Source organism: Hesperophylax consimilis, chromosome 10 (genome assembly GCF_061612785.1).
Source record: "Hesperophylax consimilis isolate HC1 chromosome 10, BYU_Hcon_1.0, whole genome shotgun sequence".
NCBI lineage: Eukaryota > Metazoa > Arthropoda > Insecta > Trichoptera > Limnephilidae > Hesperophylax > Hesperophylax consimilis.
In genome coordinates this window covers 12,102,680-12,123,693 of record NC_142845.1, presented here as the reverse complement: position 1 = coordinate 12,123,693, position 21,014 = coordinate 12,102,680, and the positions used below count along the sequence as shown (strand labels likewise).

The following is a 21,014-nucleotide window of genomic DNA, read 5'->3' as shown; positions in this document are numbered from 1 at the left end:
GAATTCAAATATGACGGGAACTCAAAAAACTAGGTATTGTTAAAAAAATTATTTGAGTGAGCGATCACTCGTTTATTGAAGTCCCATATTTGATTAAACTCTGACGGGCCGAGAATCGAGTGTTAATATATAATCGAGTGTTAACATAATATTATATCTACATATCGGTTCCATGATAACTCAACAAAGTGACAATTCAACACACTTTTACAAAGTGATATAAAGTCATTAGAAAAGATGAAATATTTTTTTAACCTAACCTAACCTAACCTAACCTAACCTAACCTAACCTAACCTAACCTAACCTAACCTAACCTAGCCTAACCTAACCTAACCTAACCTAACCTAACCTGACCTGACCTGACCTGACCTGACCTGACCTAACCTAACCTAACCTAACCTAACCTAACCTAACCTAACCTAACCTAACCTAACCTAACCTAACCTAACCTAACCTAACCTAACCTAACCTAACCTAACCTAACCTAACCTAACCTAACCTAACCTAACCTAACCTACTTAACCCAGTTAATAAAGTTTTTGTTTCATCACTTTCCATGACTTTATATAACTTTTTAAAGATGTGATGAATTATCACTGTGATGAATTATCCGGTCACCCTACATATCGTTCACTTTTAAAAATGAATGAACATTTAATTTTTATTCCTTATCGATTAAGAATTTTCATTTTATTTATTACCTACACTTGAATATATTGAAAAATGAAAAAATATACATAACGAAAGTGTTTTCTATGGATTGTATTCGTACGGCAATCTGTAAAACTGTGAAAGACATACTTCAAGGCAGTTTTAAGAGAATAGAACGGTACCGGTTGCATTTTTACTTATTTTTATAGTAGTGAACAATAATCACAATCTGCTGAAATGATCGATATCAAATGAAACGGCAAAACAATTTCTATGATGGACGTGACTTGTATTCTATGTATGTCAAATGTATAAAATATCCGACAATACATAAAAGGCAGTCTACATAAAATGCGGTCTACGTAGAAGGCGGTCTGTGGCAGGACAATGTCTGCCGGGGCCCACTAGTCTATCTATAAAAATATATTGCCTAGAAATTTCTTTCAACCAGCCTTGAAAATGTAAATAAAATTAGGTAGCTTTTTCGTCAGCGTAGTGCGAAGGTAGTAAAAATTAAAATTTAATTGACTTCAAGCGCGGAAGGCAAAGGGTAGAGAAAGGAGAGGAAATGAGTTAAGATTGGTGAAAGCGGAGAATTAAGTTGGTGGAAGCAGAAATTGCCTCCTTATCTTTACGTTGAAGGTGGCGTTTGAGAGGGTACTTAAATTTCACAGGGCAGCTCATTCAAAGGCTATGCTATTGGAAAGCATACAGCGTGTTCTCTTATGTTATGCATAACTCTAAGGGATCCGCCGTAAATTCTATATTTTAACTACACGAAGAAAAATGAGTATTAGTAATTTATTAACCTTTTGGGGACGGTAAATATTCCACATGTTTTGTTATTTTTGTCATATTTTTTTTCTAAAACCTTAAAATACACGTTTAATTACGCATTTGCGGTAATATCTCTCTGTTCACCATGTAGGACACTAAGGACGGGTTGTTTCGGAGAATTTGAACAATTCTTCAAATTTCAAAGTTCATTTTCCAGTTCTGTGAAAGATTTTTTCAAGTTCTGTTATTATTTCAGATCTGTCATGCAACTAGCCTATGATGATATAATAACAGAACTTGAATAAGACATTCACAGAACCCAGAAATGAACGTTGAAATTTGATGAATTGTTCAAATTCTCCGAAACAACCCGTCCTAAGCTTTTTGGTTGACCACATTATTATTTTGTTTTAATGAATTGACGGCTGCAGGACATGAGCAGTATCAACATACAAGTGTCCGGAGGTAAAGTGCACTTACTGCACCGGGAGTTGATTCTACACAAATACACATTTGAATCATCAATTAGTGCATTTTACTCCCGGACTAAAGTATAATAGAATAGTTTGATCTGCGATCTTCTCTTAAAAAAATTAAACATTAAAAATAAATAACATTTTTTTTATGCGACACCCCACAAGAGCGCCCCTGACTGTGTAAAGGCAGGGAGCTATGTCGCCACCCGGTTGGGCAGCGTTGTTAGGCGGGTTAAGGTAGGGGCTATAGGAAGGGATTTATTAATACGGGTCTTGAAGAGGCCCGGATTATATGAAGGAGGAAAGAAAACAGATGCCGGTAACTCGTTTTACATACAAGCAGTCTTACACAAAAATGTGTGGAAGCGGCCCGTTTTCACGAAGCCAACATCATCTGTGAACAGGTGTTCCACTCGTGTACGTCGGGATCAATGCTGCTAGCTCCTTAGATCAGGCTCACATAGAGTTAGAGATAGCAAACGGTCTGTTAACAATGGATTTTCAATCAGACGAAATAATGTGAGGTATATCTTATATGGTATATTCTAGAGAATCGTGGCATTATTTAAAAAAAAACACCAAACAAACTTATTTTACAATATCACTTTTTTTTAATTAACGACGAAAATAATATTCGTCTCAAGATTTATGCAAGACGGTCACCGTATACTTGTGTACTAATCCCTCGAGCTGGTAGATAAACATACCGGTTCGGACGCCAAGTATATACTGGTCATAATTCTCTTACGAGTGAGCAATAGACAAAAAATGAGACTCAAATAATATTGGAGAAATACGTATTTTAAAATAAATGTGTCAGAAAAAATGGATAATTTGTAATTCCATAATTAAGGGCGAATTTACTCCAGATTTCTCAGAAAATGTATTCAAACAAGCTAGACACTGTCCCGCGCAGTGCGCGGCGTTATTACCACTCTAACCAAATATGCTTGCCGCGCAGTGCACGGGATTCGTCCGGAAAGGGTTAAGAATCTCTTCATATTATTGACAACTAGCTGCTAGAATATTCTCAACTTTCTATAAATATAATATGGATTTATTATATACAGAAACCTTACGGAAGAAATTCTATAAATGATAGTCAAAACTTTATCAAAATTCGTTGCGTAGTTGAGAAGAACTAAACGCACAAACATGCAGATACAAATAGCGACATTATTTTATACTATTTAGAGACTGGAATGAATTAGCAGGCTTCTTGATAAACTTTTAGTAAATTTCGAATACATTATCACATCGTGATCAAGTCAAATCATCACAAGTTGAAGGTTGGTAAGTACCCGGCTATTCATATCGGGTCACTAAGCACGGCTAAGGCCATTTCAAACAACATTTCGATTCTTTGTTTTATTTATTTGTGATATAAATACACGTGTATATATAATGATGTTTTATATTTAGAGACATGAAGCGAAAAAATAGGTTCAACTTTTCAACCTCCAACACTCTAACAAAACTACCGAATCCGGTCTACGCGCACCGTTAATCGCAATAGCGTCTCAAATTGTTTAGCTCTGTGTTTGCATCGTGGATTAGTTCCAATAAAAGTAATCGTAATCACTAATCAGTTATTTGCCATTGACAGTGTAGAATTTCACGGAACACATTTTTAAAGAACGCAATCATTATTGTACTCGTAGATACTGGTTCCTAACTACAATATAGCAGTCCCATATTGTGTAGATAACGAAATTAAATTATCATTTCCGTCTGCTTATATTTATCATCTCTTCTCATAGATACGCGGCAAATCAAATCTACATTAGTTCAAATTATGAACACTACAGGACCTATCTTTATATTTAGACTTCAGATGGTCGGATTTCGACTGATCTTGTCACATTTCTCCTGAAAGGACGCAACAGATGTTTCGCGATTCCAATAAATTAATGTTTACAAATTAAAACCTCGATTCCTAAACGTTACTCTTAAAAGCCACTCCCCGAACAATTAATAAATAACGATAGTTACACATTTAAAAGCGTAATTAAAAAAAGTTTTTCCAAGAGAGGTCTCTATTATAATATTATATCACACATCTGAATATGTTCACAACCTCTGTACTTTATGTACCTACAAACTATTTTCACAACCTCTGTACGTTATGTACCTACAAACTATTTTCACAACCTCCGTACGTTATGTACCTACAAACTATTTTCACAACCTCTGTACGTTATGTACCTACAAACTATTTTCACAACCTCTGTACGTTATGTACCTACAAACTATTTTCACAACCTCTGTACGTTATGTACCTACAAACTATTTTCACAACCTCTGTACGTTATGTACCTACACACTTTTTTAACAACCTCTGTACGTTATGTACCTACAAACTATTTTCACAACCTCTGTACGTTGTGTACCTACAAACTATTTTCAATTATTAATAGAACGTACTATCGGCTGCGCCAATATTATTTATTAAGAACTCTTCTGAACACGACTACAGCGGATTTATGCAATACGCGACATAATTTAAAACGTATATTACTATGACGGACGTCTATGCTCTCGGAGTTCTGAAATTAGATGAAGAAAGTGTGACCAGATGCTACTGTATATAAACCTTATAGCCCAGCTACACTACTCGCGAAGTTGATCGAAGTTGACCGAATACGATAGTGTGGGCACGAACTTCACTTCGCTTCGGGCAACTTCGCTTCGCTTCGCCCGACTTCCGATTGTTGTCGGTAAATGGGCCGAGTCAAAGGACTCGAAGCGTCCCGAAGTTCGAACACATAAATAAACCAATCACGACTGAGTTGGACTGAGTTACTCGCGAAGTTGCACGAGTGTGTGGGCACGCACTTCGAACTTCGGCTAACTTCGTCGAGGACTTCGTCGAAGCGTCGAAGCGAGTAGTGTAGCGGCCGCTTTAAAGCCCAGCTACACTACTTGCGAAGTTGATCGAAGTTGACCGAATACGATAGTGTGGGCACGAACTTCACTTCGCTTCGGGCAACTTCGCTTCGCTTCGCCCGACTTCCGATTGTTGTTTAGCTGACAGAAAATAGGCATCTCGCATTATAAAATCACCATTTACTTCTTAAAAGTAAAATCTGCTTTTGAATGAATAGACATTTTTACATGGGAGCGCAAATTACTCGCCACGTTATGAACAAATTTGCGAAGTCCAAATTCGGCAAAAAAATTCGGTTCTATTTTCAGAGTCGAATATTTCGTTTAAGTATTTAGTTAAGACACTTTTATAAATGTTCATAATTTACTTCCCAGCAACCAACCAGCTTTGTGTTTCGCGTCCAGACGTTTCTCGATGTGATAGTATATGTTTCTAAAACTGATCTATATTATACGATGTGAATATGCTTAAAATAAAGTAAAATAATGCTTATATATGGAATGTAATACGACAATTGGGTTTATTCTCTTTTTCAAATCTATTTTTACAAGTTTTCACAGTACAAGTCAACATTTTGCCGTGTTATTTCGTAAAATGAACCGATGATGCCTCGACCATAGTTCGCACAAGAATGATGACGTCACGTTTTCAAATTTCACTTGAGGCCATACGCGAGCACAGCCGGCTCCAATGGAACCGGTATGGGGAGTGGGGATAATACGCTTTTAATCACTTAGGGCAGGTCTACTAATATTCATATGTCTATGTGTGGTGAGTTTTTTTGAAGAAAAGGAAGGAGAAGAATATCTGGGAGGAACAAGGTATGAGGGGTGAGTAGGAATATTGGTATCAGTGTGTCCGGGAGTGACGGACGTTTGAATTAATCCCTTGGGATGGGTCGAGAGAGTTCTGCTGGAGAGATAAAAATATCTCCCTCAACCAATCTCTTCAAATCCGGCCCGGCACACAGTAGGTGGGCAGACGCATCTGCCGTCAAGACCTAGGCAATCCTCACCTCATCAACCCGGGCACCCCTGCTAAGTCACCAAACATAGCGAACCACTAACCACAACCACAATACTGTCAATTATCTAGTTTGGTAATTATAACCTACTATTTTACGAAGTTAAATATCTTTGTAAAGCGCACTCAGACTATTTTCACAAAAATAAGCTAAAAATTATATTATTATCTCTCAGTAAAGCTCATATAAAGTTTTTCAGATTAAATGTTAGTAATGCGAAGGTTAAGTGTTTTTACAATATGATTGCAGGTGACGAGTGATGACAAGTGCACTCCGAGTGTTTCACTAATCAAATTGAATCAGCAGATGAAATACATTTATAATTTTAATATTATTAAAACGTTGGTAATTTATGCTCACATTGGGGATATTTATTATACTGGTTATCAGGGAAGCTATCGAGTCGGAAGCAAAAACTCCATTTAGTTTGATTTCAGAAAAGTACTTCGTAATCGTAATTCAATTATTTATCTGTGGATCGCAACTGTTATCAGCTTGACTCGATTTTAAGAATTGTAATAAGATTCGACTTAAATAATGGATTCTCGGTAAACGATATCCGATTACGAAATAATGTTTCAGAAGTATATTAAATTTCAAAAAAACCATCAACGATTTTTGAGACAAGCTATAGTGGTATTATGAAAATTAAACATAACAGGTTAAAATTATTATTCATGAAGTTGATTTTAACATGCTTTATTTTTGTATGTATATATACTCCCTCCCATAAACAAAAGCTCCTGGAACTCACCTTACGGATTAGTAGAATAATTATAAAATAAAATTATATTTATATTGCATTCTGTTGTAGTGTGAATTCCCTTGAGTTTCATGAGTATATTTTCTAATTGAGTGAAAGTTAATACACATATTTGTAACAAATAAAAAATAATGATTTGCGTTTGGAGTAAGTACCTTTTTTTTAAACACGGAAATGTATATTTCAAAGCTCCATGGTTCATGATGGAAATTACGTTTTGATCTGAAAATAGTTGAATTTGCCTTGAAACTTCATTTAGAAAAAAAGTGCAAACTTCATGACGCCAGAGCTCACCATTCGAGAGTAAAATACACTTTTTTTTAAGAGAGATAATGTGGAACAATGTTAGGACGGATTGTTTCGCAGAATTTGATCATTTCTACAATTATCAAATTTAAAATTTCTAGTTCTGTGAAAGTTCTATTCAAGTTCTGTTATTATATCATCATGGGCCGCCTGTCACAAAGTATTTGGATAATAGCATCACATGAAAATTATCTTTCTGCGAAACAACCCATACTTGCAACGAAATATTTACAGATTTAGAATAATCTGACAATACTAATAACATTTGAAAAACCCCTACTACCATTATTTAAGCGGAATACTTTGTGCAATGATGAAGAATTTAGCTAGCAGAGGAAATGATTCGGCAATGACGGCGGTAGGAACCCGACGCGTTTGTAAAATCAGCCACTAACCGGTCTAACAAATAAATTATGTTTTAAACATACTAAATGTATTGGCGACAGAAAATGGCTGAAGTGTATTTATAACACGATATTAAAATCAGAAAGAAATTAATAACAGTGTAAGACCAACGATATAATGTTATTTAAAATCACAAATACATACAATTTGTAATAATTGATTCAATTAGATTATTCTTAAGTAGACACTCTGGCAATGACGTTCGAAATACGACCTTCAAGTTAAAACGAAAATAGATTTGACAAGGAAAAATAATTGAAAAATGTTGTCAATACATATATTATTAAGTAAATAAATTTTAAAAACATCGGAGAAAAATGAATTCATACCTTTACCATTTGTCGGTTATCTTTTCTAAATGGCATAAAATTAAGTCGCTTTACGCGTCTGTTTGTGCGCTTAGTTCTTCTAAAATACTACCAATTTTGCTACCCGGTTTCGCCGCAATAATTTTTCATTGCAAATCTCAGTTTTCAAAATGTGTTTTTTTAATCTTGTTTCTTAAACAGATTGAAAATATTACAAATTGTATATTATCTATGGCTTTAACAGACGTATTGATAGTTTAAAGCTCTATAGCTCAAATAATGGAAACTATGAAAATATTTTTTTTTGGGTTCACATGGAAATACCGGAAGGAATAAAGAAGTGCAAATTTCATGACGCCTGACACTTTTTACTGATTCATACAAAGACATTTTTGCTCGTTGTCAAGGTTACTACAAGTGGCGGCTCGTGACTTTTGAGTGTAATAGGATGTGTGGTGTGGAGTGAGTATATCGATAATACTTTTTTTCAAATACATCTTTTGAATTTCAACTTCGTTTTCGGTAATGAATGAACTAACCCACTTCCGATATCCGATCGAGCTGAAATTCGGCAGATAGACTCGTTGTCTATAGATATTGGTTTGTGCCAAGATTTTAAATTTTTGACACGTTTTGACGAAAATATATAAGAAGCAACATAGATCGCGCAATTAGAAAAATATGATTTTTCCGACGATAGAAATGACAATGCAATCTACATTTGGTGGAATAACATACACACACGCAGAAATATACGCATTTCTCTGAAAGGACATTATAACAATTAATATACGAAATAAGTGTAGGTTCTACCCAATTGGGATTTGGCTTAGTTGTTAGCTGGGTTGACTCCAGTCCTTGGGGTGGAAGGTTAAATCCTCATATAGAAAAAAAAAAATTTGCAATTGGTCACTGGCCGGCCCAAGAGATGATGCAACTAGGTCGAAAATTGCAAAATAGTTTTTTTTTATTTTTTATTATTTTAATAAAAATCATATGGGTTACATTAATACATACATATTTTGCAAAATATAATATTAAGGTTCATAATTGGTCATGTATACCTTATCAGAAAAGAGGAGCTCTTGTGCCTGATAAGGGAAAATATTATAAAGATACTTATATTATAGTCAAAACAATTAGTTTTTTTTTGGTTATTTTTTCACAAATGCTTTCAGCTTCACAAATCCTTTATTATTAATTTATTTTTTTACTCTTTATATGCCCATGGGGCTTTTTAATTATTTAGAATGGTTTACAATTGGATAAAATAAAAAAAATTATAAAAATGAAATTGTCATAAATAATAACAAGTATGTTTTAAACTTCAAAAATGTTACATTAAAGATTAAACATGTTGGTATCATTGGTACATTCATTTGTAAACAATGTAGGCTAGGAATTGGCGAGTTTGCTACAAAATTTGTCGAGTTTCGAAATTTGTATCGAGTAAGTACTCTTAAATTGATGAGACTCAAAAGTTCGCAACAGTCGAGCTCTAAATTTACAAATTTGAAAAAGATAGCAAAAAAAGAAAAAGCCAATCCTAATTAATATATCGTCATTTGTCACGGGTCTGCGATAGTAATTTATAATGATCGTAAATACAGCAGCTAGCTAACAAGAATCGGAAAAAAACTACGCAAAAAAGAGTCGTGATATGAAGTACAATATAAGTGTGTTAAAAAAAATAATACAGGTGTGAGTTTATCAAAGTACATACATAAATTATTCGTATTAATATTTGTCTAAACGTAATCACCGATAAGATGATTATATTTGTGATGAAAATTTTGACTACAGGTACGAGTAAATGTTGTAAATTAGAATATAATTGATTACAGGTAAATATCTCTATTAGATGTATTCAAATATAATTGCACTGCGCTTTAAAAAATAATGTTTATAAATAACGCCATTTTAGTTGAGGTTAGGTTCATTGAGGTTTATAATGTATTGGTAAAGTGGTGTAATTTTGGTGTATTCTAAAATAAACAGCGGATAGTAAAGAATAAGTGGTTATGAATATGTATGTAAGTCTGATATTACGTTACGTAGATAATGGTATCCGTTGATTTCAGATAATTACCACCGTAAAATTGTAAAGAATGAAACATATTGTATGTTTGAAATAAATAATTTATTGCAAATCGTAAATTCCGCCTAACGTAATCTAAACTTTACTTGTGTAAGTGATTCTGTTTAAATACCTACATAGGTACTGAAAAAACAAAACAAAAAGAATATGCACATAATTTTTTTTTAAATAAATAATATAGGAAAGTTGTTATGAGTTTCGGTACATTGCAATACGTAGTACGTTACTAGCACATAAAAAATTATTGCGTTTGAAAAAAGATAAATATACAGGTAAGTTAATTAGGATATGTACTTTACGTTATAAGACGTTAATGGCACATGTAATCTCACGTAATCTACTGTTCAAAAAGATTCCAGATAATAATAGAAATAGGATTACATAATTGATATTTTACGAATTGAGTTTGAAATAACGAATAACACAGGTAAAGTTTATAAGTAATGTGTTTAGTTTGCTAACCTTATCATGGTCCAGGGAATTATTGTAGACCTCCGGAAACTCTTCGGGGGCCATCCTACGGGGGCGGGCCCCCTCTGACACGGGGGCGCAGGCCGATGACACTGACACTAGAACTGACGCCACTGTCACCAACACCAAAACACCGCACAACACTCTGTCACATCTCGCTACGCGTCCTCCCATCACGGCGGCTTGAACCGAACTGAACACAGGTCTAAAGCGTAACGCGGATAAAACCGAACTGAGAACGAAAACTGGACGACTGACTGTTGTATTCAGTATTCCCCGCCGCTGATTCTGTTGAGACCCGACCCCTTCCCCTTTCCTTGGACTCTGGTGTGGGTCATGAATGAATCACATAGCAGTTGTAGAACTCGAATCAGAAATCGTTTCAGGAATTTCAGTTTTCAGGTGGAGATAATTTTTTATCAGCGCAAGTGATGCCATATCTCAATAATAATAAAAAAAGGTGTTTCAGGGGTAAAAAAACACCTGTTTTACCATATGATTTGAGATTTTCAGGGCCAAAAGTATTATATTTGTATATTTTTGAGGCGTTATGTTATGTTGAGCTATCTCCTTCTTTAAGCAACGTTACGGACTGCATTACGGTATCCATCATCAGGGCAGTTGCGTAATCGGCAGATGGCTTACACATCTGCCCTGATGATGAACACTGAAATGAAATACACGGCATAATACCTCAAAAATAAAAGACTATGATGTTTTCAGATGTTTTGAAGGATATAAAAATGCTTCCTTCATAACAATCATTTAAAAAAAATTGGAAAAAAAGGAAAAAACAACAAAAATGTTTGTTTTATCAAGTTTATTTGAAGAACTCCAATTTAAATAAAATAATAATATTAAATTTAAAAAACTTTTTACAAGTTTTTTTGGACACATCAGATGAGGGATAAGAAATTCTCTGGCAAATACGATAATTTATTTTTTTCTACAACAGTAATTAATTTAGGTGCCTAATTTAGTTACATTATAATGTATTAATTTTATTTTATAAATGTATTCATATTATTTAGTAAAACATAACATATTAACATTAAGAAAACATGCAGAACATCTCAAAATTAAATGCATCTTTTGGCCAGAAAAAACCATAATTTCCATGCTACAAAACTATATAACACCCTTTCAAATGAAAATAAAAACACCACGGAGATAAAAAGTTCAATAACGACATAAAATGTGGCTAACTAAACATGAAGATGGGGAAATCATTCAAATTATTTATTTATTAATTTTCGGGAAATCGACAGTTTACATTTATGTCAGTTTGTACATAAGTATAATATAGCCAAATTAAATCCAATTATAGATTTCCTCCTTGTGACTTTACCTCTACTGAGACAGCATAATGAAATAAGGAATAAGTAAATTAAATTTGTAAGAAAAGAATATGAATTCAAAAATTTATACAAAACATAAAGTTTTATAAAACGAAAATTTACAAAACAAAACATTTATAGCCATGGAGATTGTAGATATAAATCAAATCATATAAGAAATATAAACAATAGAGAATAACATTATTCACTAACCATCAGAGAAATATTCATTGGACCTCTTGTATTTGGTAAGTTCGCAACTGAAAATATCCACCTTGGATAGTAGGTACGCTTCTTATGAAGTAGAAAGTGAGGAAATCATTATATAACACCAAAGATAATGGAATATATTATCTTTGTGTAACACCAATACAACAACCTACAGTCCGTCTCGAAATAGGAATACTTAAATTTGTATTTCTTAAAATAGTTATTAAATTACAATATACAAGAAAAAGAGACACAGACACGGAACCCAGTTCAAAAACTGTATTCCTTAATTCGGCATTTCCCCTCGCGACCTTTGCTAAAAATCGTATCTTACTCAAGTACATACATTTTGTGACCGGCAAAAGACTATGTCTTATTCAGTTTTTTTTTAAACATAGAGCTATACATGACCCAAAAAACATTCAAACTGTGCATCTAGCAACACTGGTCAACGTGAAATTGGAGTGATTCTGATTTTGTTTCAGATTATGAAATATTTCAGGAATGTAGTTTCAGTTTTAGTTCTGTCTATTGGCGTTTATTTATTCTAGGTTCTGCACAATTTATTACAGCGTGCAGGTAGGTACCTACAGAATATTATGTTTTCTAGATAAATGTGATTAGAACATAAATTGTCAACTTTGTATAGCACGGTTCAGTGATCTTTAGAATTAGGTGTTTACAGGGCCGGCCCTGTGCAGGCGCAATTGGATCAGTCAGCTCCGGGCGCTGACTTGCTAAGACGCCAAGGAGTTGAGGATCCAAGTGGCCAAGGCGCTGATAATACCTAACCGCCCTCGAAGTTTTTTCTTTCATCAGATGCCGTTTGGCTCAGGGCCGGCCGATATTGTTTTGGCTGAAATAACTATTGTCTCTAATAACTATTTTGCAATAAATCAGGTAATACGATAAAGTTTTCAATTGTAATTTTGTATAGTTTAATAATTTCGGTTATGAGTCGTGATTGTAACTCTAGTTTAATGCTCTCTGATTTGTTTTGAATATGTATGTGGAACGAGTTACCGTCATCAATTTTTCCTCCTTCATATAATCCGGACCTCTTCAAGACCCTCATTAAGGCGAAGCTCAATGCTAAAGCACTATTTTGATTAATCTTCATAACGAATTGATGTAGGTACATTATGAATACCAAAAATATGCTTTAGATAAATTGAAGGTTTTCCTATCGCTTCGCTTGAGTAGAATACAAATAAAAAAAAAATTACTCACTAAAAAATTTAAATTTAAACTACAAAAAAAATATTTATTCAATAGAAATTTATGAACGCCTAAAGGAAAAAACTTAAAAAATACAGTATTATACCTAAAATTACCTGTGACAGTTTCACTTGATTAACTTTTTTGCTTTCTTATAAAATTATTTACAAAATAAATAAAAACCAGTTATTTGCTTGAAATCGAACGGTTTTAGACTCCGTTTGTCAAGCGATTTTAATGCCTATTATCTACAATATAAGGTATACCAAGAATATACACATTTTTGGCTTGTGGCTTCCTCTTAATAAATTCCTTCCTACAGCCCCTTCCTTAACCCGCCTCACAATGCTGCCCAACCGGGTGGCAACATAGGACCACTGCCTTTACACTGTACAGCCTAGTGAGGTGAATATAAAATTTATAAATAAATTTAGGCTTCATTCTCGAAAGTGGAAATGATTGTGTCAATAATTCAGACAAGCGACTAAGTACCTGCCTATAAAAAAATATTTTAGCAGAAAATTATTTTATTTATCATTTTAAAATTGGAATGGTTTCGAAATTCTGAATTTCCGTGAATTTTGCGGGTATGCGCTAGTAAAACATAGTTTCCATATAGGTAAACACCATTTCTAAATCAGAATACGTGTTCATGCAAATATAAGGATTATTATGAACACGTGTTCCAACATCGTGATAACACATTCGTATTTTACTAAACGTTTATCAGGAAACCTATCAATTCATTCGTTAAAGGCGCAAAAATCCCATTTTTGAACGGATTACGAATAATTTGAATAGATTTTTTAATAAATTGGCAATACTCATTTTTTTCCTTTAGATAATAAGTATATCTAGATAAAATTAATTAAAATAATATATAATAATGATAAGATTATGTAATTCAATGACAGAATAATGTATTCATATTTAAACGATTAGATATCTACTTCGTTTCAATAATCCAGAAATGTTGGGAATTTTGTTTTCAGTTTACCGTTAAGATACCAGCGCTTATTTACAATATTTTGTACAATTTCTTGCAATAATAATAATTATCAATATAAATTATAAAAGTAAGTGTACAATGTGCGTCCAGCTAAAACTCAGAAACGAGTCCCGGTAGTATCAAGGGAGTTTTGTGGTGTGGTAGCCCTTTATCCCTCATCCTTGAAGAAGGTTCCTGTTTTTACCTGAAGGGCGTGCTTTTAAAGATATGACGGCTGGAAGTTTCGCCCTCTAGAAATTCAAGAACAGTTCATAACATTCTAACATTCGGGAATGTTGTGGAATGTTCGGAAATAGTTTGGTCAAACATCCCACATCATAATGAACTAAAGACGGGATTACAGGATTAATAATAATAATAATAATATCTTTATTTAGGAAATTTTACACATTACAAATTACAACTATAAATACATATTATGGTGTACATTGATTTGTAACTTTTATTAAGGTTATAAAATTAACAGAAAAATACAAACAATAGTATGATGAAGGTAAAAAGAAAATAAAAGTGTAGTTAGTTGAGGTTTCTCAAATACCGCCTCACTAGGCTAGCCTGTGTTGAGGCAGAATTTTTCGTGTTAGTTCCTAATACCTTTGAACATACCTATACTTGTATTAAGATGTATTCTCTCAATAATGTGGTGACTTCAATAACTGCAAATTTGGGTGAATGCACCGGTGAAGGCCCTATACTTATTTTTGATCCAAGTTTTTACATTATCTTTGAAATTTTTTTGTGAATCACATTGTTTTATGCTGATTATTCATAACGGGATTATTTTCCTGATAAACTTTTAGTAAATTCGTAATCGTGACAATACATTGGTATCTTTAAATAGGATAAAACAAAGTCACTATGCGCATCTGTCTGTTTGTGCGCTTAGTTCTTCTAAACTATGTAAAAAGCTTGATAGGGTTTTCACTATCATTTAGAGAATTTCTTCCGGAAGATTTAAATATATAATACATGGATATTATATTTATTGAAAGTAGAGAAAAGTCAAGCAACGCCTTGTTCACTTCAGCTAGTAGTTGATATTATGATTTAACATATGAAATTTTTTGTACCCCTATGTAATTATTTATTTATTAATAAAATATTATATTACAATAAAATAGCCGTACATCTCACTGGGGAATTACTTTATCTAAATGTGCAGCTTTGAATTACGGTTAAAAAATACATGTAAACTTATTAATGTATTGTAAATATAAACCTCCAAAGTTATTACAAAAATAAACCCTACAGTTATTTAAACTAAAATTACAGTTGGGCAAATACTCTTAAAGTTGGTAACAATAACATTCTACAAACTAAATATGTATAACAAAGTATCTGTGTTGGCTTGTGAGCCACAATTTAAAGGTGAATATACTGATAATGACAAAAGGGATAGAATGAAAAAGTATAACAAAGTACCTGTGTTGGCTTATCAGCCAGTAGAAGCAAGAAAATGCAAGCATAGACTAGGAGATACGGAAATAGTCAAGGAAGAGTCAACATACAGGACTCCGCAAGAAAAACCAAGAAAAGCGAAGACGGGGAGAGAATAGATAAAAATAAGCAAGAAGAGTTAACAAGAGCCAAGAAGAAACAAGTAGAGCTAACAGAAGACAAGAAAAGACAAAGAAGAGACAAGACGAAATAAGAGGAAAGAAGAGCAAAGAAGGGTCAAGCTATATATAATATAACATGATGTACTTTGAAAAAACTTTGGAAGAATGGAAATAAATAGCGAAACACAAAGCCAACCTTCGAGTATCAACCCAGAAAATATATACCATGAACGAAACAGGCTCGGAGAATAGTGAACCGAAAGAATAAACAGAAAGAGAGGGAGGAACAACGTAATAGAGCCAAGAGGAAATAAAAAGAGACAAGAAGAAGCACGAAGAGCCAAGAAGAAACAAAAAGAGCCGAGAAGAGGCAAGAAGAAGGAAAACAGAAGAAACGAGGAAGAAAGACTCAACCAATTCCTTTATTCCTGCCCATCTTAAATTCCAATATTGGCTTATTAGGTTGCCGGTATAACTCTAACCTCCTTCCCATCCTCAGAGAACGTTTTCCTAGTCCTAACAAATCAGTGTCCCCTGGTGTACCGGTAGCACCGGGACAGGAGTGCTCATGGGGTGGTACAATCCTATCATATCGTATCATTTCACGGCCAAAAGAATTATTATCGTGATTGATTTTTAGTGTATTTTGTCGTGTTACGCTTCCTCATTATCAACCTGTACGTGCATGAAAAATGCATTCAAATAATTAATCAAATATTTATTTATAAGTATCGAATTGTAGGTACATTTTCTTCATTGCGTAACAGATTAGCGTAAGTCTCTTATCATTCTTTTGTACGCTTTCTGACTCAATTTATTTATCTTGCTTGTATTATGAAAACTGTTATATTTTCCTGTTGAAGGGAATTGTTTTCCGGTATTTCCATAGAAGAATTATATGTAAAACACGATTTAACTGTTACTACTTGGCACTGGAATCTAAAAATAAGATTACATTAAAAAACAACACGTTTCATTTTGTCATTAAAACACGGAAATTCCAGTGATAAAAACTTGAAGTAAAATAAGTATTGAATTACTACAGTAGATTACTATTTTTAATCTTAAATAATGCAGCGCAGGTGTTGAGCGTAAATAATATTATAAAAAAGTTATATTTGCAAATTATAAATATTTGTAATTATTGTGTGGATTCTGTTTCTTGACTGATATTGGCAAACAGAGAGATAAATTACTACATTGTCATGTAAATGTCCTTTTCTTCTGATGCACTCTCCTATTGGAAGTTGGTTATTACCAGCAGAGATATGCAAAATGGGTACACAAAACCATTTGAAATGCAAAATGGAAATGGGTCAAAACTTTTCCATTTGAAAATGCAAAATACAAAATGGTTTTTAGAAAAGCATTTCAAATGCAAAATGCAAAATACCTGTTTTCAAAATGCATTGAAAATGCAAAATGGTCTGTCAGGTCAAACAATTAGAATAATTATAGAATTTTTAAACAATTTTGTCATTTAATAATGGACATCAATGTAGAACAAACATACTACATGATGGTAAATCCAAAAACACCACGACTACATATTATGAAACCACAAAAAATTTGCGCGGGACTAATGTTGCCAGCGTAAAAACATAGAAACTGCTATCTAACTTTTGATATTACAGCGTCATGGCCCCATGTTCAGTATTCGAATCAGTATTTTTTGTAATGGTATCACTCAATTGCTAGGGCTCCTACCAGGGAGCAACTTGACAAATGTAAATTATCTCTCATAGCGAGGTTGAGGACCAACTGATATTTGGGACTTATGAAAAACAGATGAGTGGAGATAGTAGGAAGAATGTTGGAAAAAAGCATTTAAAATGCAAAATGCAAAATGGTTTTTAGAAAAGCATTTAAAATGCAAAATGAAAAATTCCCCATTTTGCATTTTGCATTTACATTTGAAATGGATTTATTTGAAATAAAGCACATCTCTGATTACCAGGGCAATCAAAATCGTCAACTGTGAGTAGGTACCTCCATGGAATCATTCTCCGAAATGGAGTGAGGATTTCAGGCCATTGCAGTATTTTTCAAAAAACTTATGTGGACCTCTAATCTGGTCTCCAACGATCAAATATTTTCAAAACATCGGACAAAAAAACATTGGGTCGGAGCCACAGCGTTTTTGTTTTCCATTGACCATAGAAAACAAAAACATTTAATTTTGTTAAATTAATGTTTGCGGTAATATTGTTGCTCGAGGCTTGCCTTAACTAGGTACTCTCACATATTATAATAGAGACGGGGTCCTCTCCTCTCGGAGGTCGGCTATCATCAGGATCACCAAAGACATCAATATAAGTAAGAGCACGCCCCAATGAAATCATTCTAGTCAAGAAATACTACATCGAGATTCTTGCAGTGGTTGAGGAACCGTAGCGCGGCTTTCTTCATACAAAACTTAAATTTGGATTTGATGCCAAAATATTTGACCAAACAGAAGAAATATTTTTTTTAATCAAATAGCATAAAAAATATCTAGTACGGATGTATGCTATTTTATTCATTTGTGTTTTAAATTAGAATATATAGGCTATTAAGGAACTCAGTTATTAAAGATTTTAGACGCAGCTTTGAAATTTTATTGTGAGTCAATGATAATTTAAAAAAAATAATCTTTCGTAATCTACTATGTAAATATAAATAAAAAAATAAAACATCGTAAAAAGGGCGTTTTTGGATATGAATTTTTTTATGTAAATTTATATACGACCAATTTGTGTATCAACGTAAATCGGTTGTTTGAAAGTTAAATTTAAACATCAAAATATTTTTTTTAATAATTCATACATTCCTTTACACACGAGTGTTAGACCCTCGTTAAGGTAAATATGTTTTAATTATAATTTGAAATATGTATTTATTATGTTAATTTAAATAATTATCTTGTATGTTAATAAATAAATAAATTCAAAAAAATATATATTTTCATAGTAAAAATGTAAGATTGTGGTCTTAGTGATTACCATTAAGTCACAAATAATTGCCAAACGTTCCTCTAAACTTTAACGGTCCATATTTTATAATTTGAAACACAACTAAATGAAGTAGCATATATCCATACTTTTTGCTACGCCATTTGATTAAAAAAATAATTATTCAGTTTGGTTGAGTATTTTAACCTCAAATTCAAATTTAAGTTTTGAATGAAAAAGGCAGCGCCTTCAGCAACAATATTACCACAAACATTGAATCAAATATTTTCGTGGTCGGTGGAAAACAAAAAGCGTTGTGACTCCGACCCAATGTTTTTGTTTTTGTCCGATGTTTTGAAAACATTTGGTTATTGGAGACAAGTCTAAACTAAAAACTTACCTTTTTAAGCTGTCATACCCTTAAATTAAATATACCATTCCTGAGAGAAAGTCCAGTTGTATTCAATTTTCCAATTATGTCCTAAATCCTGTATCTAAATTTCTCTAATAAACAATTAGATAATGTTAATTAAGTGATAATCTCAAGTGACCTACCAGGTAAGAAGTATTGTAGTGTATATTATCTCCATAAATAGTTAGTAATAACATAGATCACTGTAGAAATGTATTATAAAGTTGTACAGCGCCCTTGATGTGATTTTGCACAAAAATGTGCTATACAATTCATCCAATTATTATTATTATTACAAAGAGACAAACTGAAGAATCGGGGTTCGAAAAGAGTTAATCTGGCTTCCAAAACACTGGATGTTCTGTATATGGATAGGATAGGGTAGGGGGGTTGCTATTGATAATAGAAACAAAAGGGAGACATGACATGGAGGCGTGCTAACTGTCGCCGAGCTAAGTCCATATATATACCACTCACGACAAAACTACACGGTCTGTGAAAGCGTGAAGCTCATTAAAGTTGTGCATTTGCTGTACTGCTAATCTCCTGCGATACTGTTTGCACAAACATTTGGTACAATGTTTATGCAAACAGTGTAGCAGGAGAGGCAACATGGAAGCCACGCTGCAGGCTGTGCGTAGATGCGATTTTCAGTAGTAAATTAGAGAATATGTTTGAACAAGGTAACTCCATTAACGCAGGACTGAACGCAGTTGGCGCTAACAAAAATTTGTCCAAAAAAACGAAGTTAGCAGTCCAAAATGGAGTGCTGGTACCTACCTTGATGTATGGAAGTGAGGCATGGAACTGGCAAAGAAGGGATGAAATTAGATTGAATGCTGTTTAAATGAGATCCCCTGAGGCGAATGTGTGGTAAAACCATGTTTGATCGTGTGAGGAATGTGGAGATCCGCAAAGAGTGCAAGGCTGATGTAAGCGTAATGAGTAAGAGAAAGGGACGCTTAGATGGTTTGGGCATGTAGAGCGAATAAAGGATTGTAAGGAGGATATATGATGGAAATGCGAATGGTAACAGAAGTCGGGGATGCCCAAGGAAAGGCACGATCAAGTGAATCAGATACTCGAGTCAGGCCATGTCAAGAGTCAGAATATTACAGGGTTTTCCAATAAGAGGTGTTATTTTGATTAGCACGCTATTTTGGTAGATGTTAATTTTGAAGCTGTCATTTTTTAACATTTGATAAGTAGAAACTTCGCCATTAATAAAAATGGAACGATACACGCTTCAAAAACGCATTGAAATTATTAAAATTCACTTGAGTGAATCAAATGCAAATCATCATGAGTGATGAGGCCCATTTCCACCTCGGTGGCTTTGTCAACAAGCAAAATTGTCGCATCTGAGGCTCAGAAAACCCAAGAATTATTGTTGAAAAGCCTCTCTATCCTCAACGTGTGACTGTTTGGTGCGGTTTATGGTCCGGCGGAGTCATTGGACCTTACTTTTTCGAAAATGAGGCTGGAGCAACAGTTACGGTGAATGGATTGCGCTATCGAGAGATGATTAATGATTTTTGATGGCCGGAATTGGATGGTATTGATCTGGACAATGATTAATTTCAACAAGACGGCGCTACGTGCCACACAAGCAACGAAACCATTGATCTTTTACGATTGAATATCAAAATAACACCTCTTATTGGAAAACCCTCTAGAAGAGTATGTATGAGATGATGTATGAATGTGAATGAGGCAAGGAGTATGTGATAAGACCGTGTTGTTTGGCGGTCCGTCCTCTCTGCCTACCCCTGCGGAGAAACGGCGTGATGGTTAGTTAGTTAGTTAGTTAGCAGCACGCGTTCTGCGCGCGGTTTCATACTAATAATGGTTCAAGGCCCGTCTCCTTTGTTACTATTATCAATGGGGTTTTAAATTATTCTATAAGTTACCGGCTGCTGCTGAACCTGTATAAATTTCAAGTATAGCGACAGTTGATTTTAATTAGGTAGCCATCTCTATACTCTGGACGGGAATCCCGAAATACTTGATTAACCCGATTGACTCTGCGCACTGAATGTGGATGGCGGATCCGTTATTGACACTTTATTTGCCTCCTACGTAATTAATGTATAATGTATTGTATAAATGATACGAAAAATGGTACTTAGTCTGTTATTTATGGCGTCTGTTCGAAGAAACTAGCATTACATG

At 33.8% G+C, this 21,014-nt stretch overlaps 1 protein-coding gene across 1 annotated transcript in view; it reads right to left on the bottom strand.

The window, feature by feature from the left end:
- The window catches only part of LOC149420300 (putative G protein-coupled receptor Mth-like 1), a 122,145-nt gene extending 111,761 nt beyond the window's left edge, over positions 1-10,384 (bottom strand). The window contains exon 1 of the mRNA XM_089636079.1: positions 10,159-10,384. Within this exon, the coding sequence (XP_089492205.1) occupies positions 10,159-10,341 (183 nt within the window). The 5' untranslated portion in view covers positions 10,342-10,384. The remainder of the gene's footprint in view (positions 1-10,158) is intronic.
- Between the last annotated feature and the right edge of the window lie 10,630 nt (positions 10,385-21,014).